General features: G+C 44.6%; 1 protein-coding gene across 8 annotated transcripts in view; it reads right to left on the reverse strand.

The window, feature by feature from the left end:
- Positions 1-382: 382 nt before the first annotated feature.
- ECPAS (Ecm29 proteasome adaptor and scaffold) overlaps positions 383-15,555 on the reverse strand; it is a 63,746-nt gene continuing 48,573 nt past the window's right edge. For 6 of the 8 annotated variants that reach the window (XM_030471199.1, XM_030471197.1, XM_030471196.1 and 3 more), the window contains 16 exons: positions 15,400-15,521; positions 13,882-14,032; positions 13,038-13,103; positions 11,086-11,175; positions 10,505-10,571; positions 9,686-9,777; positions 9,516-9,582; positions 9,097-9,288; positions 8,111-8,319; positions 7,590-7,633; positions 6,865-7,057; positions 6,099-6,243; positions 5,361-5,466; positions 5,134-5,222; positions 4,023-4,094; positions 388-3,254 (listed from right to left, as the gene is read on the reverse strand). In XM_030471199.1, coding sequence (XP_030327059.1) covers positions 3,115-3,254; positions 4,023-4,094; positions 5,134-5,222; positions 5,361-5,466; positions 6,099-6,243; positions 6,865-7,057; positions 7,590-7,633; positions 8,111-8,319; positions 9,097-9,288; positions 9,516-9,582; positions 9,686-9,777; positions 10,505-10,571; positions 11,086-11,175; positions 13,038-13,103; positions 13,882-14,032; positions 15,400-15,521 — 1,845 coding nt within the window. In that variant the 3' untranslated portion in view covers positions 388-3,114. Of the gene's footprint in view, positions 3,255-4,022; positions 4,095-5,133; positions 5,223-5,360; positions 5,467-6,098; positions 6,244-6,864; positions 7,058-7,589; positions 7,634-8,110; positions 8,320-9,096; positions 9,289-9,515; positions 9,583-9,685; positions 9,778-10,504; positions 10,572-11,085; positions 11,176-13,037; positions 13,104-13,881; positions 14,033-15,399; positions 15,522-15,555 lie in introns of all 8 variants that reach the window. The other 2 variants (XM_030471195.1, XM_030471198.1) reach the window with 2 other exon arrangements.

The following is a 15,555-nucleotide window of genomic DNA, read 5'->3' on the forward strand; positions in this document are numbered from 1 at the left end:
ATTTATATGTGGAACATAGTTACATATCATAGAGTGGCTTGGTTTGGATGGGACCTTAAGGATCATCTGCTTTCAACCTCCTGCCACGGGCAGGGACACCTCCCACTGGACCAGGTTGCTCAAAGCCCCATCCAACCTGGGCTTGAACACTGCCAGGGATGGGGCAGCCACAGCTTCTCTGGGCAACTTGTGCCAGGGCTTACCACCCTCAAAGAAAAGACCTTCTTAATATCTAATCTAAATTTCCCCTTTGCCAGCTTAAACCCATCACTGCATCTTTAGGCAAGGGGCCTGAGTGGGGTAGGGCAGAGCAGAATACGATGGGGAACACGAGGACACTGTAAAATACTTGCAGTGGGAGAAAAACCACTACCACTCACTGCCAGGAACAAGTCATGCAGCTTTTATTTAATTTTACCTTTTTGGTAAGCAGGAGGGTTTTCTTTCAGTCAATCAATCATTCACATACTTTGACAGTACAGATTACAGTGAATTTGATGGAGATCTTGCAACATTAGAAAACTTTTCTCAATATACATCCATTTAAGCAACAGCGAGTGCTGGAGTCGAGTCTGCACACTGCACTCCAGGTATACAAAGCATTGCAGCAGCACAAGAAATGCCCGCACTGGGCAATGTACAGTGTGTTTTACATAGTGCAATCACTTTTAGAGGAAAAACTCTAGGAAGGCCACATCTATTTATTTTTATTTTAATCCTGTCAAGTTTACAAATGCGAGGGGGGTAGATATCAAACCTCTGACTGAATTAACTTTTGTACAGGTAGGTTTTGTGTATAGGCACATGCTTTAGAGAGGAGCTCTGAATCTGTTCTGTAATCACGAGAAAGACATATTGCTTTGTGATCCAGAAAGTGTGATACCATCTCTAACCTTCCTAACGCTCTTGGCCGGAGCTGTCAATCCAGCTGTTTGTAGAGTTCCTAGAATACGCTCTTCCCTCTAGTGTAAATCCCCAATAGAGAAATTCAGGTTGCTATTGACAACAATTACAGTTATTCTACTTATGGTCATTTGACCATACTAGACATTGCCTCTGAATACTCCAGTCCACAGTGACCACTCAAAATACCAGAGATGTGGAGGCGCTTCCTTTTCTGTTACTGTCATTCACCAATACAAAAAAAAACCAAGTCAGACAATGAACTGCTACAGCAAAGCATCACTGGTAATATTTATCTAATACAAAAAGAATGAGCACTCATGACATTACATGTCATGGTAAGCAAGTTTTCAAAGATACTGCAAAGTGATTTGCCCAATAAAATTTTAAAATGTACACTGTGCTCAATAGTTCAAACTACAGGTAAACAAAGAGCAGCTCCCTGCAACAAGGTGTAAATCAAAATGTTATAGCACCAGCTCCCAGCACCATGGAGTTGCCCACTGACCAGTTTTAGTGTACAATGCAATAGTGCTCGCTGAGGTTTCTGCTACACGAGAGCCACAGTGGGACAGCTCTGCCCATTTCCTGCTGATGTTTTCTTACCAGGCGTGCATGAGCTGCACTCCTCCCTTCCCGTGGAGAGCAAGTCAGACAACGAGACTGTTACAGTACCAGAAAACTCTGAATGGGAAGTGGCACCTGAGGGAAAAGTAGGTACTGCATACCTGATTCTGAGTACGTGGGCATGGAGGAAACATGACGTCGCCTGAGCAGTCCTCTCCCTGGCAGATCAGATCTGAAAGGAGCTGCAGACTGTAAGAAAAGAAACAAGCCTTCCTTTGCTGAAAGCCATGGACATGATATTGCCCACACTAATGATTTTATTTCACCATCAGCAAAGCATTTATCCCCAAGAAGCTGTACACATACTGGTCAGATTACGGTGCAGTGCTAACTTTACACTATTAAAGGTTTGTTGCTATAGTGGTCAGGTTTGTCTTTTCTCTGAGAAGGGCAAAATAAAATATTTAAAATAAAAGGAGACAGGCAGCATGGCCACACCATCATACAGCAATTTTACTCCATGTTAATGCAGATATAATCTTTCTTCTTAAGTGCAAATTAAAAGGTATTTGCTAGCAACCAGCATGACTTGGGCTGCTGAGAAATGACAGATGATTCAATTTCTTACAAATATTGACAAGTCTAAATCATTACAGGTTTCCAAAGCAAGAACAGGGTTACGAACAGGAAGGGAATAAAACATTACCACTATTAAAAAAATGTGTCATTGCAAACTTCATACACTCTTCAAAAACGCATCTAGAAAAGATTGTTTGTCTTTTTCTTTTTTTTATCCTGCAGCTGGAGTGTCCATGCAAAACAATTTTGAGAAGAGCAGTGTTCCACCTGGGTACCAACTAGGCCAAACTTCATCCCACACAGCTCAGTAAAGTGCTCTCTTGTGCATCCTTTGAGGAAACAAGTTCTCATTTAAAGTTTGGGAGGCCGAGGTTGCCAGCTGGGGAAGGCATAGTCTTGGTCAATCCACATTGAGGTCAGAGAAGGAGGAAGGAGAGAAGTTAACAGTACTCTGCCTTTCATAACTCAGACAATGGGCTGCAAGGGAGGAGCGAGCAGGAGAAGCAGAGGTGGGTGTCAGATGAAACCCTGCCCCTGGGAAGCCACCAGAGCTTAACACAGGCTTCATCAGGGGAAGAATTTAGCTCTTTATAAATAACAAACACTAGCTCTACTGCAGAGTCCCAAAGATTTACTGTTTAGACACCAGGTAACAGATCACCACACACGACATAAGTGAAAATCAAATACGCTTTTCACTGCCTGTGCTGGTGGTTTTTCAACAATTCCTCTGAAGAACAAAGGGGATCTGAGTAACATTCTTTTGCCGATTTAAAAGAAAAAAAAAAAAAAAAAAAAACCAACATCTTGCCCTCAACAATTTTCATGCTGCACACTTAAAAACATTCTAGGGCAGATCATTAGAGGTATTTACTGATAAACAACTAACCACCAGCTTAGAGAGTAAAAATAACACTAACGGGGAAAAGAATTTAAGGCGTTTTTTATTTTGGCCAGGAATGATGCATGCTACAGAATAAACTTCATTTTCCCCACTTGGTTTTCAGACCACTGCACTTTTTTGTTTTTGTTTTACATGGCACTTTGTAGTTTGTGTTTTACAACTTAGTCAAGATTTGCAAGTGTTTTCTTCAATATAAACGCCTTCTCTTGCAGCTCGGGTCTGCTATCTGATGCCATCGTAGACAATGAACGAATGAGATGCTCTGTGCTTTCTGGTGTCAGGCTTTCCCACTGTTGAGTTTCTGTGTAGATAAAGAGACACTGGACATGAACACCAGAATGCCAAAAAACCAAAAGGCCACCTCCATCCCCAGACAGGCTGAAACAGTGACCGCTTCAGCACTTCCAAATTCAACTCCGATGCACATGCTGCCTCCTGCACAGGGAGTCATGACCGGTTAGACTAGGCTGAATTGCCTAATCCTGTAAAATGTGAAAACAAGGGCCTGAAGAACCAAATGTTTCCCAATTAACAATTCCTTCATGTAATGTAAGATTTCTGCTAGAATAAAGGAAACACAGAGTGTGTAACAGAAATCCAAAGAAAACATTGAACAGAACAACTTAGGACCTTGAGACCTAAGTAGACTCATTCTCTGAAGTAAATTCTGCAAGACTTAAACCCTAACTAACATTGAGGAACTAAACTTGGTGCTGAAAGGGTAAAAATTCTGCTTCTGCACAAACAGGAGCTCTCCCCTCTATGGAGCTTGCACAGAATCTGACTACACACTGTCCTGTGTGCTCTCCCCAGGGTGCTCCTTGCTGGACATTTTCCTCACCCAAGTATCCTTGGAGCACTTTAGACTTTGGCTTTATCCACAGTTACTTCAAGCTCTCTCAAAGTTTCCCAAGTCACCAGGCACAGGACTCCCAAGTCCCAGCTGCCCCAGAATCACCCAGTGCTGAAAGCAGAAGGTAGTGGCATTACTCCAGGGTTCCAGGCCACATGGCCAGGTGCCTTCTTTACCAAACAGCAGCACCCCCAGCTGGCAAGCAAAACTTCTCACCTTGCAGTTTGGTGAGCAGCAGTTCTATCACAGACAAAGCTTCTGTTCTTATGGAGGTGTAGCTTTTGTTTTCTAAGGGATTGAAAAAACAATCAATAACAAAAACCCCGCAACCACATTGAGAACCAAAAGCACACTAACTGTACAAAGAGCACAAAGAGCACTCACCAATGCAGTCTCCAGACAACTTTTATTAGCACAGCTCACTGAACTCATTTGTGCTGGCCATCTGCACTGCTCCTCAATTAGACGCATTTGAATGGCAGAAAATGACCAACTAGAGGTTGACAAGTCAACTAGGCCTTGTGCACTGCCTCTGCCATTAGCACAGCACTACTACTCCTTACCCATGTTGAAATGGAACAATACTGGCACAGCTGCAATGTGATCACAGTCAACTTCTGTGCATAACAGACTGTCCCTTTGGTGAGTTGTAATGGCTATAAACCATCAAAATTTTAACAAGTAGCATTAAGTGAGCGTACATAAACCCTATGCCATCAAGCATAAGCTTGTTACAAAAAGTTATTGGATCTCCTGAGCTAAAATCTCATTAAAGTCTCATTTCAGAAGGATTGATAGTTGAAAGAAACTTTCTGCAAAGGGGTCAGTGGATTGGTAGCTAGCTCTGAAGTAGGTGCTGCCTTTAGACGTATCAGAAACAAGAGCCGCAATGCAAGTATGAGAAGATCTGGGGCACTGTTACAGTCACAGGACCAGTGGGAACACTACCAAAGTACTAAAGGGCCCCATGGCTGTCAGCATTACATTACAGGTAGCACTCACATCACCACTGGGCACTCTACTTGTCTTCTGCATGGAGGAAATCACTACGTTTCCAACTTGCACTCCTAAGAGGTTGCAGTCTGCTGCCTGCCTCTCCCTCCCCTTTCAAAGCTCTCTTGCACCAGAGGAGTCTACTTCTCTGTGCACAGCATCCTGCATAGTACTGTCTTGAACAGCTACTGCAACATCAGAATTGCCAAAAAGTGCAAGGAAGAGCAAAATGTTATCTCTGACAGCTTATGCTTACTCTGCACCTCCTCTACCAGTCAACTCCCAATTGACAAGCAATTCATCATCAACCACAAACCAGGAAAAGTCCATTTACCTAAAGAATAGGTGACAGATGAACAGGTTTCCAACAGTATTTCTGTCAAAGCCACAGGGTCTAAGTGCTCCTTATCAAACAGCAATAGCCTGTCAAATGCAAAAATCACTGTCAGAAGTCTGCTCAACTTCCTCTGAGAATCCAGTGTCATCCTCAATTTCATTAAACAGTTTGAAGCAACACAGAAAAGAAACATCATCGAAGTGGAATGCAGAATGGAGAATTACCCTTTAAAGTAGGCATTCATGGCTTGTAGCACTCCGAGCTGCACTTTCCATGTGCTGAGTTTCAGATGGTCACACATTAACTTGCAAAAGTCTTGGCGATAGCAGCCTACAGAGAAACAAGGATGTCATTATTTTAACCACAGGGAAAGGCAGAAGGAAACACTTCCTGCTCTGATTCCCAGCTGTTCCTTGTGCTCCTCTCCAAGTGACATTGAGCTAGTCACTGCATATAACTAAGTCAATGTCCTGTAACAAGTGATCCTGAAAATCTTCACCACTTCAACACTCATTACGAGCACTGGAAGATAAAACAGTTGCATTACACATTCTGGCATGCTAATGAAAGCAACCTGGTGTTTTTTTCACATATAGCCAGTTCCTTCACCTTGTACCAGCTTTGATGCAAACATAAATGTGAGCAGCAGAACTAGGCAGCTTTTGATTAGCCAAGCCACCTCAGGCATCCTGTGTGCCTCCACAAACTTAGAACAGTTCGGTGAGTGGATTTAAGACAACAGTGAAGGATTTCCTCAAGGATGGGCTGCTCTGTTGGGAAAGCTGTTGGGGCAGCTTTCTCACTGAACTTGAAAGCTGCAGGCAGTGAGATGCTGCACCTTCTCAAAAGTCTCCCCACTCCCCCTGCACGATCCCCACGTCTCTCCCTCCTCCCCCTTTCCACTTCAAGAGGAAGCAGTTTGAGCCAAGAAAGTCTGCTCTGCACGCCATTAGCTGACTTACGCTGCGTCTCTGGGATCCTCGGCCAGGCTTTGCCCAGGGTCTCGAAGGCACAGATCAGCGACTCCACCTGTACCTCTTTCTCCCTTGTGTCCCCGTCCTCTTCATCATGCTTTGGTAAACCTGTGCCCATGCTCTCAAGAGAGTTCTGCAGAAGCCACGGGGGGAAGGTATGATCGACAGAAGGATGAGGGAAGGTCAGCCACACACTTCAGTGCCATTCAGTCTTCCCTTGCAGTCTGTGCACACCAGTCCTTGCACCCAGACAGTGCCTCCATATAGATGGAGCACAGCCCCTCTCGGCCACTGGTAGCAATGGTGCTACTGGCAGCTGCAGAAGTGCACAGCAGGCTCTGTGGCCTTGCACCCAAACATCTGCCTGTGCCATACAAGTCCCACTTGCAGAGCCGCAAAGCACTGCAGATACTAAACAGGAGCACTCTACACAGCTTCCTAAGAGTCTCTTGCTGCATGTAGAGCAGCCAGGAATTAACTTTTAACGCTATATTGGGGCAGTGCTGGGAAGGATTCTGCCTACAAAGCAGTTGGGCCAATTCAGAATATGGGCCACACAGGTACAACCCCCCAGGGGCTCAGCAGCAGTCTGGTATTTACTCAGCCCCACCAAGAATCTGGCTGAGTGTGGGGTATTCCTCATATCACCAGCCTTCTGGGCAGAAGCCTGGCGTGCATCCAAGCATCAGCCGGACTGTCACCACTTGGGTGTTTTGCTTTGAAAGAGGGAAAATTCAGCAAGCTGAACTGTCACCTTCTTTATCATGGGGAAGACGATATCTGCCAGCTCCTGGAACCGGTCTTCCTTTGTTGCCTGCAGCACCCCAGCTGCACAGCGCAGTGCCACCATCTTATACTTCAGGTTCTCTTTCCGACATTCTTTCAGGACAGCCTGTACGATATCACTGATGGTGGGCTGGCCAGGCACTGACTTCTGCAGCTCTGCACTGAAACACAAGGCACACACGAACTATCAGATGCTTGTGAATCCCTTCCCAAACAATGCTGTTCCCATACCTAGGAGGCAATTCTTGTCTTTAGGCACAGAATTGTCTACCAAAAGTTGTAACTGGTTACAGTCTGATCTTCTTCGCTCTTACCCTGTCCTCCCTCATTTCTCTGTCTTTCCTCACATGCTTCCAACACACTTCCCTGCCTCTCCTTCTACTTCTTCCTCTCTTTTACCCTTGAATGCACGCATCCTTCCTCTTAGCCTCTTCTTTCTTCTTAGCAATTCTCACCTCTCGACATCCTGTTCTGTGCCCTAAATTGACCATTTATCCCTACAGGTCTCTCTGAAGCCCCTCCCAGCATTCATCAGTGACCCACAGATTGGCAAGTGGAGCAGACAGACTCCTCGCTTGCTGATAGGAGATAAGGATGGTGTTCACTACTTTCTAGAGTCTCCTTAGCACCACACAGGCAACACTCTGCAACAACCTCCATTTTGAGATCCCAGATCTTGAGAGTACCACTTACTTGCATGCAGAGACAACACTGGCAATGGCCTTTAACAGCTCCTCCTGCAGTGAATAAAACAGATACCATTGAGAAATACCACACAACCAAATGGCACAGTTCTGCCACGCAGGGGAAACCTTTGTTCTCTGCTTTGAGAGGTGGTGGGGGATACCAGCCTAGAGAAAAAACATCTCGTTCCTGCCACTCCTGCTGTAGAGGCTGCAGAGGACTTGGCATTCCATCTGCACTGAACTGGCAGCGGAAAGTTGCCTTGCAGCACCTCTGAGCAGAAGCTAGTACCCCTCAAGGCTACAATATGGCGCAGAGGAAGTAGTCTAAGTGGAACTCACCTCCTAAAGCAATCTGAACTCCATCTACTTGTTTTCCCTGTCATTTTTGTATCTGCTGAATGCAGGGCAAAAGGCAGACCCCCTAAGCCAGAGTTCCTACACATGCTGCTCTGCAGCACAGAATGTTGTGTGTCCTGGCTCAAGGGCTGCATGCTGGTGCTCAGTCATCCATACCAGTTCCTTTCTCACCTTCCCAGCCCAGGTTCTCCCTGGCAGGCCTTGCAGCAGTGCTGAGAGCACGATTCCGAGATGTGGTGGTACAAGGGAGCCTGTCTGTTTGGCAATTGATGCCATTGCAGCTGCTCCCTGGGCTTTCATCTTCCAGGACTGGGACTGCAGAGCTTTTTGGGTAATGGTTATCAACTCCTGCATGTACAGCCTGATGCCACCCTGCGTACCTGCGCGTCAAAGAGAGGAAAACTGTAATTGTGCCATGAAAGAAACAAAAACCCAGTCTTTCTAAAAAAGGCAGTGGGGAAAAAGGCAGTTAGAGAGATTTTTTTTTTTGGGGGGGGAAGGGGAGAGAGAGGAATGAAATGTATCAGCAAGGCCTGCTTCAGACAATGGGGTGAGGAATTCCTCCCAGCTCCTTTCCCAGACACCTGAAAAGTAATCTGGTGACTGAGGAACCAGATCCAAGAATCAGGTCAGAGAAGAAGCCAGAAAAACCACCTCACCATGCATCCAGATCTCCTTCTACAGGCATGAAGTATGGCAAAATAGCCCTTTTGTAGCTCAAATTCATTCACTGAAGTTAAAGCCACAGGCACCTCCAGACAGATCTCCAGGCTGAGACACACGCCAAAGCCCCCTGTAACTTCAGGGTGTGCAGCAGCCCGTAAAGGCTGGCATCAGAATTTCCAAAGCTGTCCAGCTCTCTGCACCACAATCAGGGACGTGTTACAGTGACATTCAGTGCTTCACAATCTTAGAACACTTCTCCTGACTGTGTCTGTGTATCCTCAGCAATCACACCTCTGTAATTATTTTAAATAGCCACAGAGAAGCTTACCTGCTGAAACTCACATACAACATCTTTAGCAAGAAAGAAAATGGAATCAGACTACGCAAATCTTTTGCCACGAGAATTCTATATTTCCAAAATGGATTCCCAGAAAGCATATTTCTTGCCCCATGCTTCCCAGAAAGCTTTTACTACTCTTAAAACAACTTACCAGGTACATTTTCCTGCCATACTTCAGTCCACAGAGTGGAATTCTCTTTTTCTCCTTTCTCTTCATCAGGAACCTCATGCATGCCAAGAAAAGCCAACGGCAGCACATGTTTGGCATGGCTCTTCACTACATCTGGACTGTAGCGTCCCATAGAATGCACAGTTAAAGCACAGCCTGTCCTGTAAACTGGCTCTGAAGGAGCAAAACAGTCACACGTTATGACTGGGAAGCAGGATTTCCTTTAACAGGTTGGTCTGCTTCTTAGGAAGCAGAGAGATGCACAGTATTGTATAATGGGAATTATTCAGCCAGCGAAATAGAGCATCACCATATAGAAATGTTTCTTTACCAGCTTTTGCTATCACCAGGAACCTTTTCTGCACTGTATTCTGTAACTGAACACCCCCAAAGCAACATACCTTCCTTCTCCATGTACCAACTGCTGAGTTTGTGCAGCAGCTTCTCAGTGCTAGTGTCCCGGGAAGTCTGTAACAGGGAAGAGACTTAAATCACTCCAACACTTACAAAAATCCCAGCCAACAACAAAAAAGTAAAATTAAACCTAAAACTGTCTTAAACCCCAACTCACCCGGACTAGGTGCCCCATAGCAAAGGCAAAAGACTTCTGTATCACACTGTTACGATCCATTAGGCCACTAAGTAAAGCACTCATAAGTTTGCCTGTTGGAAGAGATTTCATTTTATCACAAGTATCCTATTTTTATTGCTGTGGCAAGAATTACAATAGCCTGCATTTCATAAGATTGAATGAGTTTAGGCATTTTCCCTCATAACATGTTTGTGGGGTTATAGGTCTGTTAGTCCTTATGTTTAAACAAGCGCACAGTGTAACAAAGCAAGACTCAGAAGAAGCTAGGGTTTTGCCAGCCGCAGCCTGCACACTTTGACTGGTAACATTCCTGTATGCAAGCACCTCAGCTGATCATGCTGTCAGCTTGCTTTCTGTTTTGCAACAGAAAGGTGACCTCATTTCTACTATCAAATCACAATAAACTGTAAAGAGAAGATTGAGACCCAAGGAAGCAAAGTCCCTGTTTATGGTCGCCCATAGCTCAAGTTGAAGAAACAAGTGCTTATTGATAGCATTGCATTGTTTGTCTGCTCCAAGAAAGTCTAGAGGTATTTCTGCTTGTTCCTGCTGAGCCCTAGAGAATTCCCTCAAGTCCTCCCCTGCCTCTTCCAACTTGGTGAGGTACTTAACATCCCCAGGACCTGCCCCCAGCATGCCAGTCTCATACACACAAGGCAACTGCAAACAGCTCTCTGAGGAAAGTACACAGGTAAAGGTCATTCACATGACAAAATCAAGGGCCAGTAGGGAGGAAATAATACCTACAGAACAGCAACAAAAAAGTACCTTTAAAACGACACTAGAAACAAACCTCACCTGAATAAGGTGCTAAGTCCTGAGGACACTGTGTGGTTAAAGACACAATTACACTGGCACAGCCTCCCTGAAAGATTGCAAGGGAAAACAAAGGTGAGATGAAACAATATTAGGCCCTGGGTATTTCTGTTAATACTTTCTGCAGTGTTATATGCATTCTTATGACATGATTGAGGCCCACAAAGCCTCTGACCTGATAAACTGGGAGCCAACAGTAGAAGCAGAAAAACAGTTTGTAACAAATAAATTACAAGAATTGAATTAAGAAGTAAAAAGGTTACCAGGACCCATACTCAGGATAAATGGTCCTGGCATATATACAGGGATCAAGGACAACCTTCTGAGCTCAAGTGTTACAGAGCACAATAGCCATTTAGCCCAGGAGAGGTTAAGGCAGCACACATTCAGGAAATTACAAGTCTGGTAGAAATGTAGGTGGATTGACACTCAGATGTGAAATGACTCCAGCACAAGCCCAAGCTGTTGCTTTAAGAGAGGCAGTCAAAAGAACCATATTTATGTTGACACTGCTTGTGTTCCCATCTCGATTTCCAAATGGGCTATTAAAATCACAGACGTACCTTTGTGCCAAGGCCTACTCCGCTTTTGATCAGTTCATACAGCCGAGGAACCAGCTCACCCAGGACAGACACATCCAAATACTGCAAGCTCTAGAGAAAGGCAAGGGACCGGGCAGTGGGGGAAAGGATGGTAGAAGCAGGGAGAAAAAAAGAAAGGTAACAGTGGCAGACTGAACCTGGTCTGCTTCCAGCTGAGGCCTGCCTTTAGCTGAAGGTCTTTAGGTGAATCACGAGAGTTGGCTGTATAGCAGGAAAAAGGCACTACAAAGTGGCTTCCACCACATAGAAATTCTCTTGTCCCACTTCTATGCTGAGATGACCCTGCCAAAATTACTATTTGCTAAAACTGATGTTCCCCTGCACTCCAACTGTTTAGAAAACTGAAAGTAACACACCAGCAAGAACTCTTTTTAGGGAAGGAAAGAGATGCAAAGGTGTGCACATCTCGGGACAAACCCAACATTCCCACAACTGTCTGGAACCCTGAAGCAAAAACATATCTAAACTAGATGATGACCTGTTTAACAAAACTATACTAACTAGATTCATTTCAAGACAAACAAGTGGTATAAATGACAAACGTACAAGAGGGGTGTTACTGGGATCATACTGGTATCATTTCTAACTCCTCTGCCTAAAATGCCACTGGGCAAAACAGAAAGCTTCATGTTGCCAGCACTGTGTAGCAAACTGTCTGCAGAGGGGAGATCCATTCTCCAGCAAGTGCAAGGATCACATAATAACTGAAAGTAACCCTCTCAGAGCTTCAGATATCCGATCAGCTGTCACTTTCCCCTCCTGCACCGGTATAGTGAAAGGAATAATCTTTTATAATGTCCCAGCCAGCCCCAGAGAAGGTTAGTCACAAACCAGGATATCTTCACGCTACTCCAGGGAAGCCATACTATCATTCCACTCTAACAGATCCCGAGCATTGATCAGGGCAGCACCAACTGCCCCAGGGCTGGCAGGCGAGAGCCATGGCCTGGTGGAGGGACAGCAGCAGCTGCTGCAGCCTGCGGGATGGCAGTGAGTACACTTTTAGACAGAGCCTTTCATCCCCAGCCGCTTTACACACTATTTATAGAGCACCCCACCTGACACCAAAACACAGCTCCACATGCTGTTATATACAGGAGGACCTGCTGCTGTTACTTTTCCGTAAGCCCAGGAAACAAAGAACAGCTCTGGTGAGTATGCTTCTCCTAATGGTTGCTTAGCGCTCGCACCCCCTGCCTGCTCAATGCCCCTGACTGTGAGCAGTGCCTTGGCAGAAAAGAGGGGTCTTTTCTTTGGGAAGGGACAGGCTCATACAGAGGCCAGGGAGCTCTGCCAAGACAAGACCCATAGCACGACGTCTGGGTATCAGCAACTCCTCCTCCAACAGCAGGAAACCATGGTGCCAAACACCAGCTACCAAAAGTACTTTCAGTGATATCAGCATTTCTTCTAAGTATCTCCACCATCAAAGCACTAGCAAGGCCTGGGTAGGGATTATCGTAAGTCACCATGAGGCAACAGCTGGACAGCAATATGTGCCTTCGAAACAACGACTACCATCAGTTGGAGGCCCAGGTGAGAAGGCAATTGTGGAACTGAGGGCCAGAGTAGAAGAGAAATATCAGCCACCATAATCCAGAACCAACTGAGCCACCATTTGAAGAAAAACACTTGAAAGATGCCCCTTTCATCAAGGCACGCAGGTCTACAGGTGTAGAAACAATCTATCTGACTTCAAATGGAGCCAAGATTATTCACAGCTGATCTGAGGAACAAGTTGTGGTGTTGGGATGAAATAAGTCAGCACATGAAAAAGAAGGTGGACAGCCATCCATATGCAGACGTGACAACAAAATGAACCCTGAAGAGGTATTCTCCAAAGCTCTACTTCGATTCATATTCTTCTCCTACAACATACCTTACACTGGAACCCTTCTGAACCAAGTACTTACCATGTTAATGGTTTCCATCATGGGAGATGACTTGACAGCATTAAGTCTGGCACTATCCATTGCAGTCTGGAAAAAGAGGAAAAAAAGGGAAAAACCCCAAAACCAAGTGTAAACTCAACATGAAAGCAGTGGAAAGGGCAACATCAGCTATAACTTTCTACCTCACAAACTCAAACCAAAATCCATTTCAGATGCATACAGACAGAAAGACATTATGTTTACAGACTATGAATGCCTCCCTTTCAGAGGCAGAAGGATGTTCTAGCTGGAGTAAATGAGAATGAAATTACCTAAATCTGCTTCTGAACAGTGGTTTCAGTCACTTTCCCATTAGACTGCTACTGATTAATATGGTTCTTTGAGAGAGACTAAAGGACACGTTGCTGACAACATCCACCCCCAGCCCATAGTGCTATGGCATACCTTCTAATTTACAAGAACTCCTACAGTTAATCTCTTGGGAAAAAACAGCAAAGTTCACAGGTGCATTCCACATAATTGTTACAGACTGTCTCTTTGCCTGTTTCACAGTTGTACATGGAGCTGAAGTGACATCTAACAACAGTTCTTACTAAGATTGTTCTTTGGTTTCTGATATATGTGGTGGTTGAGTGAATAAAAAAAAAAATAAATCCCAACCCTTAAAAAAAAGCAAACAAAAAACTAAACCCCACATTTGTCAAGCCATATTCCAATGACCAAACTTTATTACTAACTTACTAGCTGTTTCTCTTTGCACCTTTGAACACATCTCAACCAAATCTGCTATTTTTGTTTACTGAATGAAGCTTAAATCTTTGTTATCTCTGTTCTATTGATACTTTCCCATAGCAATTGTACTTACTTTCTCCTGCTCTGTTGCACAAAGACTCAAATAATTGAGGACTTGAGGCTCCAGCACACTCAAGGATTCCAGCAGAGCTGGGATAAGTTTTGGTGCATGAGGTTTCAGCATAGACCCAGCACTTTTACTGATTTTCACAAGAGTGTTAATGCTGGAAAAAGATCAAAGGGAAGGTCAACATAGAAACACACATACTTACATGAGAAACCTCCCTGATCTGCTCTAATCCAGTACCAACAAAAAGGCCAATACAAATCTCAGATACACCAATGCAAATCTACACCTGAAAACAAAAATCTGTGTATTTTTCTGCTTAAGCAAAATAATATCCTAGCCCTGAGCTTCCAACTCATGCTACGCTTCGCAGAGAGATTGCTTACTTTGGTCAGGGTATCATTAAAGGAATGGGCAAAGAGGCAGCACCACAGACAGATGTAGGAAGAATTAACACATGTCCATGTTTTAAAGAATCTCTGGGCAAAGTCACCCCAGAGACATCCACTGTCTCTGCCCAAGAAAAAGCAAATGACAATGATCTGTTCAAATACCATGCATCAGTTTCAGACTGACCACATCTCTCAGACTGCAATTTGACAAAGGGTTTTTGTATCTTCAAAAGGGATTAAAAAGTTCAAGAAGTATTCACTATAATGTGTTAGGAGCTTTCTAACCTTCCTGGATAATCATGTTCAATAAAAGAAAATTACTTTTGCAAAGACCAGCTACACATCAGGTCTGAATTTTCCAGCCTTTCTGTCCTTCACACAAATGAAGGACTAAACAAGGTTACAAAGTGACAAGCATGTGAAATCTCTACACATCAAGGGACACTGAACCCTTACAAGACATAAAATGTATTTGAATAGTGTGAGCAAGTGCAGTCACCTCTGGGATGTGAGCTGTCACTACTCACAAACAGTTGTGAAATAAGACCTGGCTGTTTCAAGAGCTATCATGGGACTTTCTGTCTACAAGCAGAAGACATATGCTAGTCCTGAAGGACAGCCTCAAGCACAGCAAACTGCTTGCAGATCAGTTTGCCAGTTGTACAGGGAGAAAAGAACTTTCTGCTGGGAACTGAATCTGGGCATTTGCAGAGAGGCCAGATACTCTCAAAAGATGGGCAGAGCTCCTGGGACTGCTGTTTGAACTCAGTAAGAAAAGGATGCAGCAGGAAAGCCGTTTTGGGGAGAAACTTTTCACTTCGAACACACAGAACATTCTATAACTCAGGCAAATAAGCTGGGTCTTTCTAGGGCAACTATGAGGGTGGTGAGACACTGGCACAAGTTGTCCAGAGAAGTTGTGGCTGCCCCATCCCCAACAGTTGTGGCTGTTCAAGGCCAGGTTGGATGGGGCTTGGGGCAACGTAGTCTAGTGGAAGGTGTTCCTGCCTATGGCAGGGGGTTGGAACTGGGTGATATCTAAAGTCCCTTCAAACCCAAACTATTTTATGATTCCATGATTCCATGAAATCACGATACAACCCTCAGGGAACTTACATAATGCAAAACTAACCTGAGAGATCGGACTTCAGCAACTGTGCTTACTATTCCTTTGTCTAGGAGGCAAGGGAGCAATACAGCTATCGTCTTCTGACCCGCTGCTCCTTTAGAGGGATCACACATTTTCACACAGACCTGGGGACAGGTGAGAATCCGTGCTGGAAGCATG

The sequence above is a fragment of the Strigops habroptila genome, chromosome Z (genome assembly GCF_004027225.2).
Source record: "Strigops habroptila isolate Jane chromosome Z, bStrHab1.2.pri, whole genome shotgun sequence".
In the NCBI taxonomy this organism is placed as follows: Eukaryota; Metazoa; Chordata; class Aves; order Psittaciformes; family Psittacidae; genus Strigops; species Strigops habroptila.